This window comes from Geotrypetes seraphini, chromosome 7 (assembly GCF_902459505.1).
Source record: "Geotrypetes seraphini chromosome 7, aGeoSer1.1, whole genome shotgun sequence".
Classification (NCBI taxonomy): domain Eukaryota; kingdom Metazoa; phylum Chordata; class Amphibia; order Gymnophiona; family Dermophiidae; genus Geotrypetes; species Geotrypetes seraphini.
In genome coordinates this window covers 70,162,596-70,189,511 of record NC_047090.1, presented here as the reverse complement: position 1 = coordinate 70,189,511, position 26,916 = coordinate 70,162,596, and the positions used below count along the sequence as shown (strand labels likewise).

At 44.7% G+C, this 26,916-nt stretch overlaps 1 protein-coding gene across 5 annotated transcripts in view; it reads right to left on the bottom strand.

Annotated features, from left to right (window-relative positions):
- RECQL (RecQ like helicase) overlaps positions 1-26,916 on the bottom strand; it is a 115,181-nt gene that overhangs the window by 82,102 nt on the left and 6,163 nt on the right. For all 5 annotated transcript variants that reach the window (XM_033952267.1, XM_033952264.1, XM_033952263.1 and 2 more), the window contains exons 2-5: positions 20,097-20,139; positions 19,794-19,991; positions 6,221-6,400; positions 1,347-1,453 (exon numbers count right to left, since the gene is read on the bottom strand). In XM_033952267.1, coding sequence (XP_033808158.1) covers positions 1,347-1,453; positions 6,221-6,400; positions 19,794-19,991; positions 20,097-20,112 — 501 coding nt within the window. In that variant the 5' untranslated portion in view covers positions 20,113-20,139. The remainder of the gene's footprint in view (positions 1-1,346; positions 1,454-6,220; positions 6,401-19,793; positions 19,992-20,096; positions 20,140-26,916) is intronic.

Here is a 26,916-nt window from a genome sequence, read left to right as displayed (position 1 = left end):
GAGGTTTCTGTCGTTTTAGCACTACGTTTTGCACCGCGGCGGTCTGTGGAGGGAGAGCGCCTCGGGTGCCTCAGTGAGGAGTCCGAGGAGGATGGAATGCGGCGAAGCTTGCGCGCTTTTCTTCGAGGTGGCTCGATGCGAGGCTCAGGCTGGTCTGGCACCTGTGGGGTCGAGGTCGAGGCCGGTTGCAAATGGGCCATTGCAGCGGACAGCTCCGACGAGATCATCGCTCGGAGTAGGTCCTGGAAAACGGACACGGACAGCATCGAGGGCATGTCCACTGCCTCGGTGCACTCCACCGGGGGCGACCTCGTATCAGAGTATTCCAGTGTTGGAGGCACGGCCCGAAGGCTTGGAGGGCTTCGCCGAGGCTGTGCGCATGGGACTTCCGCCATGCGTCGCCGGCGTCCCCGAGGCTGGTTTCTTTGCTGGTACAGAACCTGAAGAGGGGACTTACCCGGAGCCGAGGTCTTCTGTTGTCCCGAGGACTTCGGATTCGAGTCTCGGGGCGATGCGAAGGTATTCGGGGCCGAGGTCAAGGCCGGGGCCGACCTCGAGGCCGAGGTAGAGGGTTGGTCCGGGGCGAAAAGATCCGCCATGCGGGCTTTCCTTCGACGGAGGGCCCGGTTCTGGAAAGTAGCGCACTGGGGGCAGGAGTCGGTTGGATAAGCGGCCCCCAGGCAGAGGATGCACCGGCGATGCGGGTCTGTGATGGAAAGAAGCCGCTCGCACCGGGAGCACTTTTTAAAGCCGGTCAAAGGCCGGGACATAGAATCGAAACTGGCCGCGGCTCGAATAGCCACGCGGCCACGGGGACCCGGAAGCCTCCGGGTCAGTGAAAAACGAAGCAGGAACAGTTGAAACAAGAAAAAACTCGCGCACAGCGACTAAATCGAGAAAAACAAGAAAAAATCGCGGTGCTAGAAGGCAGTTGGGGCAGAGCCTGAAAAAACACAACTTCTAAGCTCAGCGGAAAATTTTGAACTGGAGACCACGAGGGGATGCGCCCCCTAATGGAGCAGGAAGGCACGCATGCGTGGAGCAGCAGAGCAAACTTAAACCTTCAATCAAGTTTGCTTGAAAATGCTTCCGCATTGGGGCTCCGTAGATGACGTCATCCCACATGTGAGAATATCATGTCTGCTTGTCCTGGGATAAGAGCTTTTACCTAAATCAGTATTTATAGTCATACCTTGCGCTATACCTGCCTAAACCAGTTAATTTTCAAATGCATAGCAATTTGTGCTACTAAAACTGTTCTGAAACAATATATAATTGAAAAGACCCCAAAAACTGACTATAAAATATTAGTATTGCTCAAAACCCAAAAATTGTATAACACACACCTTAGTACTTGAAGCATTTAATGAGACTGCTGAAACACCAAACTTCTCCAAAACCATTATCTGATCTTCCATCAGTGAGACAAGAGGACAAATCACCAGCGTGAAACCTAAAGAAATACAATCTAGTTAAATTATTTGAAATAGGAACTTTTCTCTGAAAATTAAAATAATTCTATGTTATACTTTCCTATGGGGTTGTAAAGTTGTTTTGAAATATCAAAATTGAAAGAGTTCTAAAATTGACTCAACAGCAAGAAATATAGTCCTACTAGGGGACAAACAAGGTCATATTATTCTGCTTAGAAAACATTCTGACCTAACATGATTGCTCTGGACAGAAAGCAAGTCATAATACTGATCTGTCCTACATTTTTTCTATATTAGATGAGCAAATCTTTAATTCACAAATAATGAGCATGGACTGTAGCTAGTCCATTCTCATTATTCGTGAATTAAAGATTTACAATTTCACTTATCCATGGTTGCATGCTTTATGACTGTTATTTGTGCCATGTGTTTGTGTATTCGTGTTTGAACTTAGAAAAATTTTTTTAAAAAAGCTTTGCTTCCTTTCACTTTGTGGTTTTGGCTTTGCTTCCAAAAATAGTCACCAAGCATCAAGAGTGAGTTACAGGCAAAGAGAGTGAGTTACAAGCATTTGCAGGTACAGCTCCAAAAAGAAAGAAGCATGACATAATGTTTGTTTTAGAAAGGCTTCATTCTAGCAAGTTTGTTTCTGCTGTCAGCCATGAGTTTAATGTGACTGAATCCACAATCTGATCCCATCCATCATCAGCTTGCTCGCAAAGCTGCACCGGAAAATTTCAAATCATCTGTGGTTTGTGATCAGTCAATAGAAAAGATGGAGAAGTGGCTAAATTTGCGGATAATGCAAATGGTGAAAGAGAAAACAAGCACAATGGACAGCATTGTAAATCCCTCTGGCTTTCATCCTGACAAACGTGTCACCCAGGGACTGGAAAACCTGAAACCCTTTTCTGCAAGTTCAGGTTAGCTAGCCCATTTTAAAAAGCAATATGTGCTAAAAAAAAATGTAAACCTTTCCATGTGGAAGGTTCAGCTGACAACAAAGCTGCTAAAGAATTTAAAACATACCCTACTTTTCAAAAAATTTATCCAGATATCTTAACCCAACCCTTCCCCCTCCTCCTAAATAAATTCTCCCCTAAAACCTCCACTTAAATAATCTCTTCCTCCCCAAAACACCAACCAAGTATTCAGATCCCTGAAATGTAAAGTAATCTTATTTGTACTCTAACTGTAATCTATTTGTTATATCACACAGTAACGTACAGTCAATTTAATATCCAATTTGCAAGTTCTTCCAGAATTAATCCAGGTACCTCTCCTCCCTTGTAACCAAAAAAAAACAAAAAAACAAAAAAAACCCAAAACTGTTGTAACTTCACTGGAAATGTCCAGTTAGCTCTTTTGTAATCCGCCTTGAACTGCAAGGTAAAGGAGGAATAGAAGTCCCTAATGTAATGTAATTAAATAAAAGGGGTATGTGCCAAAGCAGGTCTTCAATGTGGATGAGACTGGCTTGTTTTAGAAGCAGACTGCGAGACAGACATATATAATGAAAATGGCAGCAAAAACTCCAGTTTTCAAGGCATTAAAAGATTGCACCACCCTGCTACTTTGTGCCAATGCCAAGGGTGATTTGAAATGCAATCCTCTTATGGTCTACAGAGCCCAAAATCCTTGTGCACTTAAAGGAAAGAACCTGAACAGCAAGTCCATTGGAGATGGCACCTCAAAGCTTGGATGATGTCCGCATTATTCTAGGATTGTTTCGCACCAGAAGTTGAATGTTATCTCCACCATAAGAAGCTTGCATTTAAGGTAGTGCTGATTTTGGATAATTCACCAGTATACTGTCGGCAAGACCTGGGAAATGCACACCCTGATGTTAAAGTTCCCTCATCCAGCCCCTAGATCAAGAAATAATAAAGACTTTCAAAAGCCACTACATGTGAAAGCTGTATAGCAAGGCCTCTGAAACATTAGACCCGGAAACCACCATGTTTGATTACTGGAAGACTGTGACAATACTTAATGTAATAGACTTATGTTGGCATAACCTGGGATGGGATCACACAGGCTACTTTGAACAATTGTTGTAAAAAAAATTTGGCCAGACTGTTTAACAAATTTTGAGGGCTTTGAAGGTGTTGCAGAAAACACAAATAGGAATGTGGAAACCATCATATGCAGTGCTTGAAAAATCAGCGAAGAAGGCTTCAAGAACATGACGTGCAAGAAATTTTAGAAGAAAGTGCCATAGAGCCCAGCACTGAAGTTCTGGACGAGATGGTGCAATAAGGTGTCAGAGACAGTGATGATGGAGAGGTGCCAAGCATTCCAAAAACTGTGCTTCTCACATCAGGGAAAATAGCATGGTGGGCATCAATGTTGTAAAAACATAAGTTGCAGGATACCCAACACACCGGAGATACTTAATAACCAAATGTAATATAATATCCTCAATGATTAATTCAAATACAATGTAACATGTTTTTTTGAGTGCTCAGAAAAAAAGTTTGAGAGAGACCAGACTTAGAACAGAGCTCCAGCAGCAGGAAAAGCTCTCCTTTTTCAATCATAGTACTTAACATGGCTTTGCATTTGATAAGTTTTCAACATCTTACTAGTTAAATCTTGCATTAGTTACCGTATTTTTCACTCCATAATACACACTTTTTTTCCACCCAAAAGTGGGTGGAAATGTTGGTGCATCTTATGCAGTGAAGACGACGATGAAAGCCTTTTTAAACCCCCCCGTAGTATCTTTTTAAATGTCCCTTAAGCTTGGTGGTCCAGCGGTGTTGAAGTTGGTTCTGAAGCCGGATTGCGTGGGGTGTAGTATGTTTTGGTTTTCTAGGTAATTGGTGAGGAATTTGGCAACTAGTCCTTCTATTATTTTGACAAAGAGTGGAATAGAGGCAATGGGTCTGTAGTTGGATGTTTGGTCTGTTGGTCCTTTAGGGTCTTTGAGGATCGGGGTGATGATGATTTTGCTGAGGTTAGTTGGGTAGTGGCCGCTTATGAGCGTGATTTGTATCCATTATCAGGTCATAACAGGCCAGGCCCTCTTTTAAAGGCCAAGGCACACACAAAAGATAGCCGGCAGGAGGGGATGGGGGGGGGGACAGGCTTTGAAGAACGACTGACTGCATGTATGTTATGTGTCTGTTGGATGAAGGAGTGTGTGTGGGGGTGTCTGGTGGGTTTGGAACAGTTCATTTTGAGGCGGTAGTGGCCTTCTGGTGTTTGTTGGGAATGTTTGGCTGGGGTTATTTGAAAAAAATAAAAAGGCTGTGACCTGGACAGTCAGGCATGCTGCTTTTCTTCTTCTTTTCCTTTATTTAAAGGGGGTTTCTGACTGGTTCACTGTTTTGCCTTTGACTGGGTATTTCCCTCCTGTCCCAGCCTACCACTAGACCACAAGAGGTGGGGGGGCGGGGAGGGGCAGGTTACAGGGCAGGGCAGTGGGACAGGCTACAGAGCTTGGCAGGGAAGGGGGGACAGGGTGTAGAGCCTGGCAGAGAAGGGAGACAGGGTGCAGACCCTGGCAAGGAGTATGGGGTTGGGTGCAGAGCCTGGCAGGGATTGAGGGGGGCTGGGTGCAAAACCTGGTATATATTAGTACACAATTTGGTTCAGAATGTTTTTTTTCTTGTTTTCCTCCTCTAAATCTAGGGAGTATCTTATGATCAGGTGCGTCTTATGGAGTGAAAAATACGGTATTTTAAAAAAACATCTGCACTCGAGCGGAGCAAAGGCTTGGGCATCCAGTTGCCTCAGAAAACCCGACAGACTTTATTGGTGCTGGTCTCACGATCTGTGAAGAGAAGCAACAGATCGAGACCAACACCAATAAAGACTGTGTCGGGTTTTCTGAGGACTCTTTTTGGTTATTTCATTGTAAAAACATAAGTGACATGGAGGAATGTGATCCCATGCTGGAGCACAGTCTAAAATTCAAGTGTCCAACAAGCTCTGTATTTGTCCTTTACGCTGAGACACTTAAGGACTTAAGGAAAGTCAATTAGATAAGGCCAACACTGTTTTTTCAGTATATGAGTTGCGAGACTCATGCACCAGAGGTTGATGTACCAGCCTTGACACATGCGCCAGAGGTTGATCAGGTTGAGGTTGACCTATCAGCATCGACATCTCCATCTTCTACAGATACTGTCATTCTGGAGCTGCCCGCTTGTCCTTTTTTAGAGGTTGATGTGTAAGAAGTCGACCTGCCAACCTCGACTTACGTGCCAGAGGTTGATCATGTTGAGGTCGATCTACCAGCATCGACATCTTCATTTTCTACTGTCATTCTGGAGCTGCAAGCCTCTCTCACTCTAGTGGTTGATCAGACAGAAATTTACCTTGAGTGATATAGTACAGTATGCTATACACCTGTTTTTGCGTAAAGCTGGTTTTTGTCAAGCAATGTTTTCATAATGGTAGTGTACCTTCTCTTTATATATGTCCGTTTACCAGTCTGTGCTGTAGCATTTTACAGTACCATTTATCCGCCTGCTGGAGACAGAGAATACTGAGATACTAAGGCGCATGCCATCCGATATATCTCCAGTTACAATTCAGTGTTCTCTATCTCCACCTGCTGGTAGATGGACAACCCATTCATCTGGCTTTATTTGCTACACAGATTTTTGTAGAATTGATGCTTTGTTATTAAAATCTGCTTATCCCTTGGTCTCTGGAATTTCTTTGGTCTGCCCCTGTTTTTTGGGGGATCCTTACTTGAAACATATAGTCATACGATGTACATATATTAATAGTATTGCAAAAAGTCATGCATATTAAATATCTTTATTCTACTATACCTTCAGAACACAAGGCTGGTAGCTGGAAGCATAAACTTTTTCCACCTCCAGTAGGCATTATCAGGAATATATCTTTCTTGGCCAACGTGGCATTGATAGTTTCCAGTTGCAAAGGTCTAAATGTACAGAGTTTAAAAACAGTTTGCAGGATGTTCTGAATCTTCTCAGACCATGGAAAATCTGTAACCAACAACAACAAAAAAAAGATATAAAATGGTAGAAGCTAACATTTAAAAATAATGGAAATATTTTAGAAAAATAGGAAAGCTCAAATGACGGGGAATAAAGTGAACTCAAATTGCCCATGTTTACATCAAGAAACTCTCTTGAATTATGAAACGTGAGCAAGTTACTAGGGTCTAGAAGCTGATTTTTTTTTTTACATAGAACCCCTTAATTAAAATCACAGACTAGAATAACTATAATATATTAATAAATGCATTAAAGCACAATGCCAATTTAAATTATTACCAACTGAAATATTCTTTTACCAATAACTAAAGTTGCTGATTGGTACCAGATGTTCAGAGATTAGCATATTAGCCCTCACCCAATGTTCCCATTTAGGACTGAGCTGACGTGAGCAAAATTTTTCCGTTACTTTACCTTTACAGATACATACTTAAAAACTCACAGGGAAGTTGGAAAGAATTACATAAGCTAAACTCTGAATGCTTTCCCTACTTATTAACCTGTAGATTATAGTAACAGGTCTTCCTCCATATTTGTGGGTTTGGCATTCGTGACTTCGGTTATTTGCAAGTTTTCCATTAATTAAAGGTGAATTTTGTAAAAAGTTAGAGTTTGCTACCTTTTAGCATGCTGCTCTCTGTATTTCCAAACAAAGCAGTCGAGGAACAATTTGAGTATTTTCAGGGCTGGGACAAAGCAGCCTCACTCGTGATTTCATCTCACCTGGGAAGGAGTTGACTCCGCCCCCTGAGTGACCTCATCCTGGAGTCCTGAGAGAAAAAGCCAGCGCCAGAGAACTATGTTGACTGAATTTGTTACAGCTGCACCAGAGGGAAATAAACTGCTTGTATGAAATTTCCCTCGGCCAACTTGTTGGGAATTCTTTGAGGAACAGCCGAGCGTTTTTGGGCCTGGGACAGAGCCGACTTCACTGACTCCCAACTCCCTCCCCCTGAGAAACATCATCCTGGGATGCTGAGAGAAAAGGCCAGCGCCAGAGAAGTGTGCGACTGAGTTTGCTGCTGCTACAGGCATTGTCCAATACAGTACCAGCCTTCTCCCTGGTGCTTAAATTTCACATACTACCCAATTAGGGGTGGGGGGGTGGGTATTGTAAAGTTTTTCTCACCGGAAATGATGCGAGAAAGAGATTTAAGAGGGTGACACTATTGAATTGATTGAGAGAAATATTGCAAGATGAAACCACATGAGTGAGGCTGCATTGCTTGGAGACATAAGAACATAGAACTTAAGAATAGCCTTACTGGGTCAGGTAAAACACTTATCTTATCAAAGGTTCCTTTGATAAGATAAGAAACCTTTGATACAATAAGTGTTTTACCACTTAAGCATATGAACAGTATAAAATTAGTCGACTGTGTGATACAGAAAAGATTAAACTAAACTAAACCTTAAGTTTGTATACCACATTATCTCAATACTTGTAGAGCTCGGCACGGTTTACAGGGAATGGTGTAGAGAAGGAACTCCAATGAGGGATATAGGACAGTCTAGAGAAAGTTTAGAGGGACTTAGTATAATAAAGAGGAGGAAATATTACATTTTTGAGAATAGCCAAGTTTTCAAATGTTTTCGGAAAAGTTGGAGGGCGCCCAGATTCCAAAGTGGGGTAGAAAGGTTATTCCAGAGCTCTGTAATTCTGAAGGAGAGGGATGTCCTTAGTTTTCCTGGATGGTATATGCCTTTTAATGAGGGGAAGGATAGTTTGAATTTTTGGGTGGATCTGGTGTTGTTAGGATTCGAGGAATTCCAAGATAGTGGAGGGGAAGAAGGATGCTGTGTAGGATCTTGAAAGTTAGGCAAGCGCATTTAAAGTGGACCCTAGAGACTACTGGGAGCCAGTGAAGTTTGGACAGGAGTGGGGAGACATGGTCAAATTTACTTTTTGTGAAGATTAATTTAGTCGCGGTATTCTGAATCCGCTGAAGTCTTTGAAGGCTTTTCTATGTTAGGCTTAAGTAGATGGAATTACAATAGTCCAATCTGGAAAGGATGATGGATTGTACGAGGACAGCAAAGTGTTGTTGATGGAAGCAGGATCTTGCTTTCCTCAGCATGTGAAGGCTGAAGAAGCATTTTTTTACTGAGGAGTTGAGGTGATCGTTGAAGGATAGTGTAGAGTCAATGATAATGCCCAGAACTTTGCTAGAGAACTCAAGCTGCAAAGTGGTGCCAGAGGACAGTGGAATGAGGGTGGGTAGCTGATCTAATTTTGGGCCGAGCCAAAGTAGTTTTGTTTTGGACTCGTTCAGTTTCATTTGTACGGTGAGGGCCCAGGATTGGAGGTTTGTTATACATGAGGATATGTTCTCAGAGACGTTGGTGAGGTTCGAGTCGGTCTCGAGAAGAACAAGGATATCAGCAGCATAAGTATAAAGTGTTTCCAGGGGGGAAAGATGGAGGAGTTTCAGGGAGGACATATAGAGTTTCAGGGAGGACATATAGACATATAGATTGTCCTTTTATGCTATTTAAATATATGTGATGACTGGGTGGTGAGCTGATATTCTTGGGGTTCGCCCCTTATTTTTGCCTTCATGTCTCTGAGCATATATTTTTGAAATTTTTTTTTTTTTTTAAAAGTATTATTACTATGTAAAAATCTTTTTGAATTCCTTACAGAGGAGTGACTTTCTCTATTGCTTTTCCATAAAAAAGCTGACCCTTGAAAGCTTAAGGTGGCCTTGGAGGCAGAGTCCCCAGCCCAATTAAGGACCCAAAGAGTCTGGCATGCTGACACTGCGTAAGTCGAGACTTCACCGAGAACTCTGATGAGATCATAAAGGGTGTCCACCACATAATCCACACCTTTCCTCACCAGGTAGAGATAAGCATCTTCCTCCACAGAGGTTAAACTGCGCAATCTGTAGCCTCCTGATTTCTTTTTGTGTAATACCAGTGAATGAATGAGAATGTTGAGATATTTGGCATCCAGAAGTGATGAGAGTGAACAAATTATTTTAAGCTTGAAGAAACATTTCCATACTACTTAACTGATTTGTGTGTGGAAGGAACGTTTATCGTCCAGAATAACCCCTAAAACTTTGATTGTAGATACAAATTAAATTGGTGTTGACTATACAAGTGTTTCATGATCTCTAGTGGAAAAGAGTATGGCCTTAGAGTTATTGATGTTGAGGGATAGTAAGTTCTTGGAAAGCCAATTACTAATAAGGTTCAATTTTTAGATAAAGCCTAGCCATAGCTTTAGAGAGCTGGAAAGAGCTGTATGGGGTATTAAACTGCTCCTTCACCAGATCAATAAGCTACAGGTAGGACCGGAAATAAAGGAGAAGGACAGCACATTAGAATGGTCCTTGACCGAACACTGAGACGTAGAAGGTTGAGAGTCCGATTTAAGCTCTTTCAGGGCATCAGAAATGAAATGGTGGCAGACAAACCAATGGTGGGAGTGTGTAGTACAGTGGTTAGAACTACAGCCTCAGTACCCCGATGTTGTGGGTTCAAATCCCAAACTGCCCCTTTTGACCCTGGGCAAGTCACTTAATACCCATTGCCCCAGGTGCATTAGATAGTGGGAGCCCACCAGAACAAATGTTTGAGTACCTGAATAATTTGTAATCCGCATAGAATTGTAGGATATGCAGAATATAAATTATTAAAAAGAAAGAAAAGAAAAGGTCTACGGATGTTGGTGTCCTCACCCAAATTCGGATTCTCTGAGGTATCGCGCTGACTAGTAACAAGGGTATGAGCAACATCCAAAATAAACATAGTGTCAGGAGACAGGATAGGCATAATACTTCTGTGACACCTAATACAATCAAGATCTGTCGCAGCCGATCCTCTGGCACCGGAGTGACCAGTTTGAAGGAGACATGCCTGCTGGCTGCGTCAAATGAGCTGGATCCTAAGAATACACTCTACAAAGGAGCCAAATGAAATCCAGGGAAAATTCACACCCTGTGGTCACTGTTGGGCCCAGCAGAGGTGCTCGTGCCATGCCAAAAGAGTCTCCTGATCCAGAGCGCAGGTGTTTGGCGCCAGATTCCAGAATGGCCTCTGGGTGAGACTTTTTGTCCAAATCACGAACCCAGGCCAACTCTCCAGCCCTGGAGGACTCAGAGTAGGTGAAGCCCAAAGCTCCTGCCCTTTCCCCCAGCATGCTGTGACACACGGTACACGGACAATGTTCCAGCGACAATCCAGCGCAATCCATTCATGTAGTCAACAGATTAAGGGCTGAGGAGTCCATCCAAATTGATTTGCAACAAAATTGAGGTGTTTTGAGGCAGAAATCAAACTCTGGAAAAAAAAAGGAAAATCCTAAAATAAAAAATAGTGATTTAGAGTATGGGGAGGTGGGAGACCTGAAACCTACCCTCAGAAGCCTGAAAAATGAATTTTACAGAATTCCACAGACCACCCCCGAAGCTCCCATAGGAAATAATGGAGGTGTACTTATGGTCTGTGAAGTGCCTTTCTGTCAGCTCTGTTACATTGCAGCTGAATGGAAGAAAAGGATTTTCTGCCTCAGAAATTGCTCCAAATGACCAAACTTGAAGATCTTTGGACTGCCAGTTGGAGTCTCCGAATGTAACCTCCGCCCCCCATGAATCCTCTCCACATAATCGGGGCAGAAAATGCAGCTTGCGCTCTGAAACCCAGAGGTACTTTTACTTGGGACGCATACAGCCTGCGCTTAAACCCCTGATAGGGTCAGAGGGCAAGCGAGCTCCCAGGGAAATGGACTCGAGTCTGAGAAGGGTGGCACATAGCAGGCTGGTTCCACAGGTCCACCGACATTTCTCTGTGAAGCAGCAGTCCGGCTCTGCAGGACTGCGTCCTTTCCTTTGGCAGATGACACTGCACAGGGTCGCATGGCACTGAAGCCACAAAGAAAAACAAACTGTAGCCCTTTATTTGCCATTTTTGCTCAGAAGCAACATGTGTTTCCTATGGCTCTTATGGGAGATCTGAATCTCCAAATGCCTGTTACTTGACACTATTGCTCTTGTTCAACATCAAGTTACATAAAGCAGCTGTTTTACCATCTGCAAATTAAAGGGTTAAGCAAAAAAATAAGAAAAATGTGCAGAGCAGATCAAGACTTCTGCACGGATTGCTTGCAGAAATTGAAAACTGTATGGGGCTCTAACTCTCTCTCAGAGAAGTGTTTGGATTTCTGCAACTCCTGGATTGCGGGAAGGGATTGAACACCTAGAATATGGAATCCAGAAGGGACATAAGTTTCAAGTTTAATAGTAATTTGATGTATCGCTTATTGTAATATTAAGCGATTATACAAAATACAATAAAATCATGGGATACATATCATTAAAAACACTTAAGGACAAGACAGACTAATATGGCACAAAAAGGTAAAAGCTACAATAAGATAACATAACAGCCTATGCTTAAGCCCCTGGAAATCAGTAGGCAAGCTAAGCAACTAGGGATACAGACCCCGAGCTTCACAAAGTTTTCTGCTGGCTGGCCCCTAATGGATTAACTTGTCAGCTGCAGACCCAAGACTTCTGCTTCTCCAGGCAGACAGAGGTTTCCCCTGTACTGGGGAGCTCCGGTGCATCAATAACAGCAAAAAAATGTGAAAAACACTTAAAATAATAAAGAAATATATAGAGCAGATCAGAAAGATGCAAGGAAAAACTGAAGGGGGCAGCAGAGCCCTCTGGAGAAGGAGGAGGAGTTAGTTTAGAGTGGATTCCTTCTCCATGATTCGTGAGCCGGGGAGAATATCCTACTGGCCAGAATGACACATCTACTGCACTAGGGAAATAAGCTTAAAAGAGGAGAAAATTCAGACCAAAAAAAGGATTGGTGTGATTTAAGAACATAAGAACGTAAGAGTTGCCATACCGAGACAGACAAAATGTCCATCAAGCCAGTATCCAGTTTCCAACATTGGCCAACCCAGGTCACAATTACCTGGCAAGATCCCATAGAGAAAAAGCACAGTTACTTACCGTAACAGGTGTTATCCAGGGACAGCAGGCAGATATTCTTAACACATGGGTGACGTCACCGACGGAGCCCTCGGTACGGACCTTTTAACTAGAAGTTTCTAGTTGGCCGCACCGCGCGTGCGCGAGTGCCTTCCCGCCCGACGAAGGAGTGCGTGGTCCCCAGTTAGGATAAGCCAGCTAAGAAGCCAACCCGGGGAGGTGGGTGGGACTTAAGAATATCTGCCTGCTGTCCCTGGATAACACCTGTTACGGTAAGTAACTGTGCTTTATCCCAGGACAAGCAGGCAGCATATTCTTAACACATGGGTGACCTCCAAGCTAACAAAGAGGGAGGAGGGATGGTTGGCCATTAGGAAAATAAATTTTGTAACACAGATTGGCCGAAGTGTCCATCCCGTCTGGAGAACGCATCCAGACAGTAGTGAGTAGTGAACGTGTGAACTGAGGACCAAGTGGCCGCCTTGCAGATTTCCTCGATGGGCGTGGAACGGAGGAAAGCCACAGAAGCAGCCATAGCTCGGACTCTGTGGGCCGTGACAGATCCTTCCAGTGAGAGACCGGCCCGAGCATAACAGAAGGCAATACAGGCAGCAAGCCAATTTGAAAGTGTCCGTTTGGAGACAGGACGGCCCAAACGGTTGGGATCGAAAGACAAAAAGAGCTGAGGGGATGTTCGGTGAGCTCTGGTACGATCAAGGTAGTAAGCAAGGGCACGCTTACAATCCAGCGTGTGCAACGCCTGTTCTCCAGGATGCGAGTGAGGCTTAGGGAAGAAGACGGGAAGCACAATGGACTGGTTGAGGTGAAAAGCCGAGACCACCTTGGGAAGGAATTTAGGGTGGGTACGCAGAACAACCTTGTCATGGTGAAAAACAGTGAACGGTGGGTCGGCAACCAGTGCATGCAGTTCGCTAACCCTCCTGGCAGAGGTGATGGCAATTAGGAAAAGCACCTTCCATGTAAGAAGCCTGAATGAAGCTGTGGCAAGAGGCTCAAACGGAGGTTTCATGAGAGCAGAGAGAACCACATTCAGGTCCCAGATGACGGGAGGAGGCTTGAGAGGCGGTTTGATGTTGAAGAGCCCTCTCATAAATCTTGAAACCAGAGGATGAGCCGTGAGGGGTTTTCCGAGAATAGGCTCGTGAAACGCAGTGATGGCACTGAGGTGGACTCTGATGGAGGTGGTTTTGAGGCCAGCGTTGGACAGCGAGAGCAAATATTCCAAGACAGTTTCCACCGCCAAAGAGGTGGGTTCTTGATGATGCCGGAGACACCACGAGGAGAATCTGGTCCACTTCTGATGGTAACATTGGAGAGTGGCCGGTTTCCTGGAGGCGTCCAAAATGAGGCGGACCGGTTGAGATAGATTCTCAGGAGAGGTCAGCCCGAGAGAAACCAAGCTGTCAGGTGGAGGGAAGACAGGTTGGGATGTAGTAGAGACTGATTCTGCTGTGTAAGTAGAGTAGGAAACACAGGAAGAGGAATGGGCTCCCTGGAGCTGAGTTGAAGCAGAAGGGAGAACCAGTGTTGACGAGGCCACCGAGGGGCGATGAGGATCATGGTGGCATTGTCCTTGCGGAGTTTGGACAAGGTCCGCAACATCAAAGGAAGTGGAGGGAAGGCATAGAGGAACCGATCCCTCCAGTCGAGCAGGAATGCATCCGGGGTCAGACGGTGAGGAGAGAAGAGTCTGGAACAGAATTGGGGCAGCTGATGGTTGTGAGGTGCTGCAAAGAGGTCCACCTGCGGAGTGCCCCATCGAGCAAAGATGGAGAGTAGAGTCGGAGGGTCCAACGTCCACTCGTGAGGTTGAAGGATGCGGCTGAGATTGTCGGCCAGAGAGTTCTGTTCGCCCTGGATATAGACCGCCCTGAGAAAGAGATTGCGGTCCGTGGCCCAGGTCCAGATGCGCAGAGCCTCCAGACAAAGGGGGCGAGATCCGGTGCCGCCTTGCTTGTTTATGTAGTACATGGCGACTTGATTGTCTGTGCATAGGAGGAGGACTTGAGGACAGAGAAGATGTTGGAAAGCCTTGAGGGCGTAGAACATGGCTCTGAGTTCCAGGAAATTGATGTGATGACGACGCTCCTGTGGGGTCCAAAGTCCCTGGGTGCGTAGATCTCCCAGGTGAGCTCCCCACGCGTAGGGGGACGCATCTGTGGTGATGATCATAGAGTGGGGGGGCAGATGGAAAAGTAGACCCCTGGAAAGATTTGAGGAGTTCAACCACCATTGGAGAGATTGCTGAAGAGATGATGTCACAGAGATGGGATGAGAAAGAAGATCCGTAGTCTGTGACCACTGGTTGGCGAGCGTCCACTGAGGTGTACGAAGGTGGAGACGAGCCAGAGGAAGGACATGCACTGTCGAGGCCATGTGACCCAGGAGGACCATCATCTGTCGAGCAGGAATGGAGGGATGCATGAGTACCTGACGGCAGAGATGGAGCAGGGTCTGCTTGCGATCGGAGGGGAGAAAAGCCCTCATTAGCGTGGTGTCCAGAACTGCTCCAATGAATTGAAGTCGCTGGGTGGGAAGCAGATGCGACTTGGGGTAGTTGATCTCGAACCCCAGGAGGTGGAGGAGAGAGATGGTGTGATGAGTAGCCTGTAGCACAAGTGGAGACGTAGGTGCTTTCACCAACCAATCGTCCAAATAGGGGAACACCTGGAGGTTGTGAGACCTGAGGAAGGCCGCTACCACTATAAGGCACTTGGTGAAGACCCTGGGTGAGGAGGCGAGGCCGAACGGTAGCACCTTGTACTGATAGTGGTGGTGCAGTACCTGGAACCGCAGGTAGCGGCGAGAATGTTGATTGATGGAGATGTGAGTGTAGGCCTCTTTGAGGTCCAGGGAACATAGCCAGTCGTGTTGAGAAAGAAGAGGGTAGAGCGTGGCAAGGGAGAGCATTCTGAACTTCTCCTTGACCAGACACTTGTTGAGGTCCCTGAGATCGAGAATGGGACGGAGGTCTCCCGTCTTTTTGGGTACCAGGAAGTAGCGGGAGTAGAATCCCTGCCCCCTTTGATCTGGAGGTACTTCTTCGATGGCATTGAGAAGGAGGAGGGATTGAACCTCCCTCAGGAGGAGGGGGGTTTGAGATGAGTTTGAAGCAGACTCTACGGGAAGGTTGTCCGGAGGCAGAGTCTGGAAGTTGAGAGAGTAGCCGTGGCGGATGATGTTGAGGACCCACTGGTCCGACGTGATGACTTCCCAACGGCTTGAGAAAATGGTGAGACGACCCCCGATAGGCTGTGGAAGAGGCAGCGAGGGTGGATGACTGGCTATGCCCTGGAGAGAAGAGTCAAAAGGGCTGAGATTGTTTAGCAGGCTGAGGAGGCTTGGAGGGTTGAGTGGCCTGAGACCGAGCCTGGGCATGGTGCTGCTGTTGACGGGGTCGCCGAGATTGTTGGGGAGGTGGATTGAGTGGCCTGGCTGAGAACCTCCGCTGGTAAGATGATTGAGGCCGATAGGGTCGAGCAGGCGGAGCCTTCTTTTTCGGCTTGATCAGGGTGTCCCACCTGGTCTCATGGGCGGAGAGTTTCTGGGTGGTGGAATCCAGTGACTCTCCAAAAAGCTCATCCCCGAGACAGGGGGCGTTGGCCAGGCGGTCCTGGTGGTTGATGTCCAGGTCGGAGACTCTGAGCCAGGCCAAGCGACGCATGGCTACAGCCATGGCAGAGGCCCGAGAGGTGAGCTCGAAGGAGTCGTATATCGAGCGGACCATATACTTGCGCATTTGGAGAAGGCCAGATATGTGCTGCTGGAATAGCGGGACCTTGCGCTCAGGTAGGTACTTCTGGAGGGCAGACAGCTGTTGGACCAAGTGTTTGAGATAAAAGGAAAAAAGGAAGGAATAGTTGTTTGCCCTGTTGGCAAGCATGGCATTTTGGTAAAGCCTCTTGCCAAACTTGTCCATGGTCTTACCTTCTCTGCCAGGAGGGGTAGAGGCATAGACACTGGAGCCCTGAGTCTTTTTTAAGGTGGATTCCACCAGAAGGGACTCATGGGGCAATTGAGATTTGTCGAATCCTGGAATAGGGATGACACGGTAAAGGTTGTCCAGTTTACGGGGAGCTCCCGGTACCGTGAGGGGATTTTCCAAGTTTTTGTAGAATGTCTCCCGTAAGATGTCATGTACGGGAAGTTTGAGGAACTCTTTAGGAGGTTGCTCAAAGTCTAAGGCTTCTAAAAAGGCTTGGGACTTTTTGGAGTCAGATTCAAGGGGAAGTGACAGAGCAGCAGACATTTCCCTCAGAAATTTAGAAAAAGAGGACTGCTCAGGTTTAGAGGTGGCATCAGGTGCCGATGGTTCCTCATCAGATGAGGAGGGATCCTCCTCGGTACCGAGAGGAGTCTCCTCCCATAAATCAGGATCCCTGACCTCTGGTGCGTGTCGGGACACCGGGGTGGAGGGTGCGGTGTGGCGAGTCTTGGACAAAGATTTACCAGAGCGCACCGAAACGGCACCAGGGGAGGACGATCGGCGTCGTTCTCGGTCCCGAGAAGAGTGCCGTACCGCCTGGTGCCGAGCAGGATCCACTGTGGGTTGAGAATGAACCACAGGATCATCAGGAAGTTGTTGGGCCGAAAGGATCGGCATCGAGGTGTTTACCGGTACCGAAGGAGTGGACACCGGGGGCTCGGTGCGGGGCTCGGGCCGGTCTGGTACCGGAAGGAGCGGTGCCAGGATAGAGGGTAGCAGTTGTTCAAGCTGTTTCTTCAACTGCTCCTGAAGCTGAGTTTGCAGAATGGCCGAGATACGGTCATCCAGGGGTGGCATCGGAACCGCTTTCTTTTTCTTCGGTTCCTTGGATGCCGCTCCACGCCCCGGCGATGAGGAGGCCGATGACGAGGCACTCACCGTTATCGGGGCGGAGCGTTTACGGGACCGGTGCGATGCCGGTATGGACGGTGTCGTCACCGTAGCTGGAGGGCGCTCGAGGGAAGAGGAAGGCTTCTTAGCCGGCTTACCTGGCGCCAGTGGCGCCGATGCGGGATCGGTCGGTGTCGAGCTGGACGGTGCCGATTTCTGCGGTACCGCCGTTGAGGGTGATGAATCCATCGCCGACTCGGAGCCGAAGAGCAGGGTTTGCTGGATTCTTCGGTTTTTAAGTGTACGTTTTTGTAAAGTGGCACAGCGGGTGCAGGAATCTGCCCGATGCTCCGGACCCAGGCACTGCAAACACCAATTGTGTGGGTCAGAAACGGAGATCGGGCGTGCACACCGCTGGCACTTCTTAAAACCGACCTGCGGGGGCATGAAGGGGAAGATAGCCTCCGCAAAATCGAAGTCCGAGGCCTGTATAATGGCAACAGGCCCCGCCGGGGCAAAAACGAAAGAAACAATAAAAATCAAAGTTTTTTTTTTTTTTTTTTTGCAATTGAAAGAAAAAGGAAACCCGAAGGTAGAGGAAGAAAAATATATAACAAAAGCGCGAGCGGGAAGGCAAAAAGTGATTTCAACGGCCGTTGAAAAAATACACGCGTCTTCTTCGCTCCGCGGAAACGAAGAAACTGGGGACCACGCACTCCTTCGTCGGGCGGGAAGGCACTCGCGCACGCGCGGTGCGGCCAACTAGAAACTTCTAGTTAAAAGGTCCGTACCGAGGGCTCCGTCGGTGACGTCACCCATGTGTTAAGAATATGCTGCCTGCTTGTCCTGGGATAAACAGATTTTATGCTGCTTATCCTAGGAATAAGCAGTGGATTTCCCCAAGCCAAACATTAAAAAATGAAGAAATGAAAGTTATCTAGCAATCATGGTATGAAAAGCAGCTTATGCAAAGAGAAAAATAAAAATAAAAAGATGAGGATAACCTTATTCACAAGTAGAGAGCTCCATGTGAATGGGGATTGCAGAGATCCTGCATGTATTGCAGTTGCTGTAGGATTCCCACAGGGACGGAAGAAGTTACCATGGGATTCCTGCGGGAGTGAAATCAAAATATCTGGTAACTCGAGAATGAAGTATGGAAGGCACTGAGAGGAGCACTTGGCGTACCAGAATGAGACTTAGAACACTCTGGTTGAATAGTGAAAACATCAGAAAAATGATATGAGGCTGTTGGGGTTGGAAGGAAACAGAGGGCTGTGATTCTGTGAATATAGGTGGGGGTAGCATGGCATGGGGATGGTTAGATTCCATTCGAGATGGGTGAATTTTCTGCTCCCATGCAACTCTCTATTCACAAGAATAGGAAAGGATCTGGGTGTCATCATAGACAATATGATGAAATCTTCTACCCAATGTGCAGCGGCTGCCAAAAAAGCAAATAGAATGCTAAGAATTATTTAAAAAAGGGATGGTTAACAAGACTAAGAATGTCATAATGCCCCTGTATCGCTCCATGGTGCGACCTCATCTGGAGTATTGTGTTCAATTCTGGTCTCCTTATCTCAAGAAAGATATAGTGGCACTAGAAAAGGTTCAAAGAAGAGCGACCAAGATGGTAAAGGTGATGGAACTCCTCTCGTATGAGGAAAGACTAAAACAGTTAGGGCTCTTCAGCTTGGAAAAGAGATGGCTGAGGGGAGATATGATTGAAGTCTACAAAATCCTGAGTAGAATAGAACGGGTACAAGTGGATTGATTTTTCACTCCGTCAAAAATTACAAAGACTAGGGGACACTCGAAGTTACAGGGAAATACTTTTAAAACCAATAGGAGGAAATATTTTTTCACTCAGAGGTTAAGCTCTGGAACGCGTTGCCAGAGGATGTAGTAAGAGCGGATAGCGTAGCTGGTTTTAAGAAAGGTTTGGACAAGTTCCTAGAAGAAAAGTCCATAGTCTGTTATTGAGGAAGACATGGGGGAAGCCACTGCTTGCCCTGTATCAGCAGCATGGAATATTGCTACACCTTGGGTTTTGGCCAGGTACTAGTGACCTGGATTGGTCACCATGAGAACGGGCTACTGGGCATGATGGACCATTGCTCTGACTCAGTAAGGCTATTTTTATATTCTTAAGTGAGCAAACAGTACCTCACCAGTTAATATGGCAAAGAGTGGCTAGAACTGCAGATCATGCATATGTGGTACAACAAATAAAGAAGAATGATGCCGAAGATCACCATCTTGAAGTTTTTAATTTTCCATAAGTGTATTTAGGTCCTTCAGATAAGGGATTTCTTGCCCAACTCTGATCTTGCAAGATACAAGAGGGAGGGAAAGAGTGAAAGTATCTCATCCAAAAGTGGCTGCAGAAGTAGTCTGGCGAGTGTCTTCCAGTAATAAAAACCTGCATAGGGAAAGGGTCTAGTAACACAAAATACCATTGCCCATGCTCATAAAGATCTGGAAAAGATTCTTCACGCTGACAAACAGATAAACCATTTGTATGTTTCATTGTCTGCTTCTCAGAGAAAAATGATTTTGAGAAAATGCTGTAATAAGGCAAAATTCTACAAACCTCGTTTGTTCCAGGCCTTTGTTGAAAATTCATATCCTGTGCTGGATTCAGCTCCATCGTCTTCTGATAGCTGTTTAATCTTATTATTTAGTACAGTTTTTTTCTGAACAAGCTCTTCCTGTCTCTCCAGAAGTTCCTGAATCTGAAATTTTACTGCCTCTAATTCACTGTCAATGGACTTCAACTCATCTTCTAGTACTGTAAATACCACAGAAACATGCAAAAAATGGTTTTAGCTAGTCACAATAGATTAGATCTGTGAACAAATTGATAATTTCATCCACCATATAAAATGAAACTTACCCGACAGGTCTGCCATCCTCACCCGAAGTCCTCTTTATAGAGTCTGCAAAATGTAAAATATGTAGGATTAATTTTTCAGGAACTGAAATGCAATCCATATTTTAATCAACATTTTAAAAGTTGCAAACAAACAAACAAAAAAAGAAATCCTAAAAGTTATTCTTGCTATAATTTCTACACATGGCAGACATCTGATAAATCTGCTGCACTACATTATTTTTAGCTGTACATTTTCTTAATATGTTTATTTAGAAAAAGAGTTAACTAGGAAATTGATATACAAGACCGTGGTGGTTTGAAAACTTAAAAAATTATATTTATAGACTTGCTCAAAAGATTTAAAAAAAGTATTTTTTTTGTTTTTTTTTAATTCTTTATTCATTTTCACTTCAATTAACAAGTACACAATATGATATCTTATAATATACAAAATCACTTGTACATTCTTAACCATAAATCTTAAATACTTTAAATTACCCACCCCCATCCCATCCTCCCAGCCCTCCCTATATCAATAAAATTCATTCATATATGTATTATATCCCTTCTTATTATAAAATTTCAAACATTTAAAGGTGTCTAATCATTTGAATATTCAATCAATGGCCCCCATATCTTTTTAAACCTATCATAATTCCCATTCTGTAAAGCAAGAACTCTTTCCATTTTATATGTATAACATACTGAATTCCACTAAAAGGTATAGTTAAGTCTTGTATAATCTTTCCAATTTCTAGTGATGTGTTGAATGGCAACTCCTGTCAATATTAATAATAATTTATTGTTAGATATTGAAATTTGACTTTTAAACCTCATTGAAGTATCAAATAAAATTGTGTCATATGACAAGGCAACAAAGTTTTCTAATAGCAAATTAATTTGGGGTCAAATTGATTTCCAAAAGGCATTAATACAAGGACAGAGATAAATTAAATGATCTAAAGTCCCTGCATCCTTATTACAATGCCAGCATCTATTAGACCTAGAAGTATCTACTTTTTGTAAATGAACTGGGGTCCAAAACACTCTATGCAATAAAAACCACCATGTTTGCCTCATAGATGCCGACATTGTAGACTTTAATCTCCAAGACCAAATTTGTGGCCATTGAGATGCAGAAATTTGGTGCTTGATCTCAATGCTCCAAATATCCCTCAACCCAGTTTTCTTTTTTTTATTCAGATGTTCATGAAGTAATTTATACCACTGTGAGGCTTGGTGACCCAAGAAATCCGCCTGAAAGCAAAGGAATTTCAAACTATATTGATTGTTAAGATTCTTCCATTCAGGGAACCCCTCCTGAATAGCATGCTTCAACTGCAACCATCTAAAATTTTGTGTCTTATTTAAACCATATTTATGTTGCAATTGTGAAAAACTAAGCATCGAATCATTTAAAATAATATCATTCAAAGTACGAATACCTCCAATAACCCATTGCTTCCAGCCGAATTGACATCCCCCAATTTTAATCTTGGAGTTCAGCCAAATGGATTGATGTAATGATTTAGAAATTGGAATAGGTGTCAAATCTAATATAATAAAATGCTAGGCCGTGCATGCGCACTCAAAAGTCGTGTTCCCTGATCCGTCGCGATGGCTCGAGTGCGCATGCGCGCCAGACAAGCTTCCCTGCTCTCCACCTCACAATACGGAAGTTTCTTTACATGCTGACGATCGCCTCCACATGCCTGCTCCAGCCAGCCAACGATCGCCTCCACAAGCCGGGACTGGGGTACAAAGAGCGCCTCCTCTCCCCCCCCCCACCAGGACGAACCGAAAAACTGACTCCGCTGCCCGGGACCCGAGTCCTTTGCCACCCCACCATTCCCTTCTCTTCCCGCAGACCCGACTAAGAACATTGCGATTCCAGCGTGTGCAGCAGTCTTCACACGCTGCTTCGGGCCCTTCTACTGCTCTGATTTGCTCTGCCGCGTCTCTGATGATGTCATCAGGGATGTGCCAGAGTAAATCAGGGCAGTAGAAGGGCCCGAAGCAGCATGTGAAGACTGCTGCACACGCTGCTGGAATCACCAGCTTTGTAGTCGGGACCGCGGGAAGGGAAAGGGGGTAGAGGAAACGCTAATGCTGCTGCACAGGGCACCCATTAATGTAACGGGCTTGCTTTCGGGAGGGGGTAGGGAGTCAGAAGGGGGCCACGGAGAGACAGTCAGGCATGGAACAACAGATAAATACAGGTAGGCAGGGGGCCAGGGAGAAAGACAGAGAGACATACAGAAAGAAAGACAGGGGCCAGGGAGAGAGACAGACATAAAGAAAGACAGACAGGGGCCAGGGAGAGAGACAGACATAAAGAAAGACAGACAGGGGCCAGGGAGAGAGACAGACATAAAGAAAGACAAACAGACAGGGGGCCAGAGAGACAACAGATAAATACAGGTAGGCAGGAGGGCCAGGGAGAAAGACAGAGAGACATACAGAAAGAAAGACAGGGGGCCAGGGAGACAGATAGAATAAACACAGACAGACTGCAGAGAAAGAGAGAAAGAAACCTCTCCCTCCCCAGACAAACACTAGCCAAGGATAGAGAGAGAGAAAGAATGACAGACAGGGGGCCAGAGAGACAGACAGAAAGAAAGACAGACAGACATCTATTCTAGCACCTGTTAATTTAACGGGCTTAAAGACTAGTTACTAATATAACGTAAAGTTTTCCAGGTATCAACCAATATTTTATTCTCTTTATATCTTCTAGGTATTTTTATACTAAGCAAATGCACCAGATGTATAGGAAACAGGAGTCGCTATTCTAAATATAACCAGTCTGGGACATTCTCCATGAGCTCTGGGAGGATCCAATACATACCCTGACGTAGAATATAGGCTTGATGATACCTATAAAAATTTGGAAAATTTACCCCCCCCTCCGAAATTGATTTTTGTAAAGATACTAATGCAATTCTTGGTCTTTTACCCAACCAAACAAATTTTGTAAGAATACCATTCAATTTTTTATAAAATGACCCCTGAAAAAAAACCGGTATCATACTCATTTGATAGCAAACTACAGGCAATATCATCATTTTTATAATTTGAACTCTCCCCCACCATGATAAATGCAACGGATTCCATTTTTCACACATTTCTGTTACTTTTTTCAATAAAAGTTTTTCATTCTCCTTTACTGTGTCTTCAATATTGTTTTTAATAAAGATACCTAAATATTTTAAACCCTCATCTTTCCAGCAAAAGGAAAAAGAATTAAATAATCCCTTGACACAATGAACATTAAGCGGGAGAACTTCAGACTTACTCCAATTAATCTTATATCCTGAAAACTTTCCAAATCTCTCTATCAATTCAAGTAAGCATGGAATGGTGGTCTCTGGATTTCTCAAATAAAGCAGAATATCATCCGCATAAACAGAGAGTTTATATTCCCAATTCGAATAAGGAATACCCTGTATCTCCCTTGCCTGATTAATAGCAATTAACAGGGGCTCCAAAACAACATCAAAGAGCAATGGAGATAAGGGACAACCCTGTCTAACTCCCCTTCGCAAGTCAAATCTGTCTGATAAACTATTATTAATGTATAATCTTGCACCATGAGAGCTATACAGCGTCTGAATCATTTGAATAAAACCAGATCCCACCCCAAACCATTCTAATGCTTGATACATAAAATTCCACTCCACTCTATCAAAAGCCTTTTCTGCATCTAGAGAAACCAAGAAAGTTGGATCATTCATATTTTTTGTTAAATTTAAAGTATTATGAGAAGAATGTCTCCTTGCAACAAATCCTGTTTGGTGAGTATCAATAATAAAAGGGAGAGCTTTTGCCAATCTTAAAGCCAATAATTTAGTAATAATTTTCCCATCCACATTTATTAATGAAATAGGCCTGTAGTTTGAAACCAAAGTAGGATCTCTGTTTGGCTTCGGCAAAACAATAATAAAAAAAAAGTTTTAAACACAAACTTTTGTGCTTATTTTTATTTTGTTTTATGATATTATGATACACTTCAGAAGAACAAAAGGTAGACCAGACAAATTCCAGCACAAGGATTTTTAAAAAGACCTGATGCAGATCTGTATTTGGGCACAGAAGTGCCTGCATCAGGAGTCAGCAATTCATTGTAAAGAGGTATAGATGCATATGGGTGAATTGCAGAAACAAGAACAAGCTACAGCCAAAATAGAGAGTCTATTTAGCTTGCAGAGTGATTATCAGCTACACAATGAAGATTATTACACATACAGCAAATGTCAGCAGGGAAACGGCGTCACTATTTTGAATGCAGCTTGTTCTTGTTTCTGCAGTTCATCTGTATGAATATTGTATGCATCTATACCTGTTTACAGTGAATTGTTGACACCCTTGTACTGGAATTTGTTTAGTCTGCCTTTACTCTTCTGTTTTTCTATGGTTGCCATACATAGAGAATTGTCTTCGTTATGCTATATTTCACTAAAGGCTCCTTTTACAAAGGTGCGCTAGCGTTTTTAGCACCGGATTAGCATGCGCTATAACACACGCTACCCAAAAAACTACCGCCTGCTCAAGAGGCGGCAGTAGCAGCTAGCGTGCATGCTATTCCACCCGTTAAGGCCTTAATGCACCTTTGTAAAAAGAGCCCTAAGTGTCAAGGCAGCTTATAATTTTAAATATATATTAACATATCTCACCCATGCTTCCCTTAAAAAAACAAAACAAACAAACCCAAAGCTTATCTTCAGTCCTACTCCACACCATCTAATTTACCGTATTTTTCGCTCCATAAGACACACTTTTTCCACTCCCAAAAAGGGGGTGGAAAAGTGGGTGCATCTTATGGAGCAAAGTCGACCCGTCCCCTCCTCCTGGAACCTTTTTAAAACACCGCCCGCCCTTTAAAAACACAGCCTGCCCGCCAGCCCTTCCTTTAAAACACCCCCCACCCTGCAGTACCTTTTAAAACTCCCATTAAGCCTGGTGTTCCAGCGGTGTATGGGCCGGCAGGAGCGTGCTTTCTGCGCTGCTGCCTGGGCCCGCCCTGCTTTCTGAATGACTGCATCAGTTCTCACGGGACTTGCAAGAACTGACTGCAGCCATTCACCACCAGGCTTACGAGGCGTTTTAAAAGGTACTGCGGGGAAGATTGCATGCAATTGCTGCTGCCGGATTAGTAAGGAGGAACATGGGGATAGGGAAGAGCAGGTGGAGAGGAAAGAAAAGGACTGCATTGGAGGAGCAAAAGAGGGGAAAAGATGCCAGCATCGGGGGGGGGGGGGGGGTACACAGGCCGGGAAGATATGTGGCCTTGGGGTGAGATGGGGTGGGGGGAGGGGATCTTTAGAAGAAGGGAAGAGACAGGGGACAAGCAGAATATGGAAATAGATAAGAACATAGAAGAGAGATGCTGGGCGAGGAGGGATAGCCGGGGTAGGGATGCAGACTGTCAATGATAGACAGGGAGAGGGTAGGAACAGTGGAACATAAACGCAATGCTGGAAAATGGAGGAGATTAGGACACTGAGGGACAATGCTGGAAAAAGGGCAGATGGGGACATGGAGGTAGGATAGGGACAGAGACAGAGAAGGAAGATGCTGGGTAGGGAAAATAGGGGTGCAGAAGGAACAAGGATGGTAGGTCTGGGAATAGAAGAAATGTCAGAGGGACAGGAGACTCTGCAAAAACAGAAGAAACAGATTAAAAAAAAGGAGAGAGACACATGGAGTCAAACTAAATTACCAAAAAACCCCAAAATGTGTTGAAACAGCAAAAGTTTAAAAAAAAAGTGTTTTATTTTACATTTATTTAAATGTTAGTTTTTGGAAATAAACTTCTCTGATATCTTGCATTTAAAAAAAAAAAAAAGGTACTGCGGGGCGTGGGTATTTTAAAAGGGCGGGCGGGTGAGTTTTTTTTAAAAAGTACCGGGAGAGGGGGGGAGGAGGAAAAATTTGTTAGTTGGCTGGGACAGATCCTTCCTATCCCAGCCTAACACTAGACTACCAGAGGTGAGGGGGGGGGCAGGTTACATTTCAGGGCAGTTGGACAGGGTACAGAGCCTGGCAAGGAAGGGGGGACAGGGTGCAGAGCCTGGTAGGGAAGAGGGGATCGGGTGCAGAGCCTGAGTGTGGGGTTGGGTGCAGAGCCTGGCAGGGAAGGAGGGAGGCTGGGGGCACAATTTGGTTCAGAATGTCTTTTTTCTTGTTTTCCTCCTCTAAATCTAAGTCTTATGGTCAGGTGCGTCTTATGGAGCAAAAAATAAGGGTATTTTAATAAAATAGCTATGCCCTAATTACATACACATCTAAATCCTTAAATTAAAAAAAATCATTTGAATCTGTCCTGGCAATGGGGGGGGGGGGGGGAAATCAATGAAAAAAATTGTTTCCCACCTACAATTTTTTTTCAGCTTTACCATATGTAATGCCCTCGATGCTTCATAAGTCTTCAATTTTTCCCTACTACAGAAGAAAGGAGAAAGTTCTGCCCTGCAGAACGGATGTTAGATCAGTCCAAAAGGAAGTATTTATTCTGCGAGTCCCAAGGATCCAAGTTTTGACAATATAAAATTGTCTTCCTCAGGGGACAAAAGTACCGTATTTTCGCGGATATAACGCGCACCATTGTAAAACGCGCACAGGGGTATAGCGCGCAGAAATCACGATGATATGTACAAAAACTTTTCTATACCGCGCTCAGGCATATAACGCGCATGCTGCCCGACTCTCCTTTCGCCCGCCCTGACTTTCCGTGCGCTGTCCCGACTCTCCGTTCACCCCCCCTGACTTCCGTGCACTGTCCTCCCTTGAAGCCCTGTCCCCCCTTGAAGGTCTGTCCCCATCCTGAAAGCCTGATGCCCCC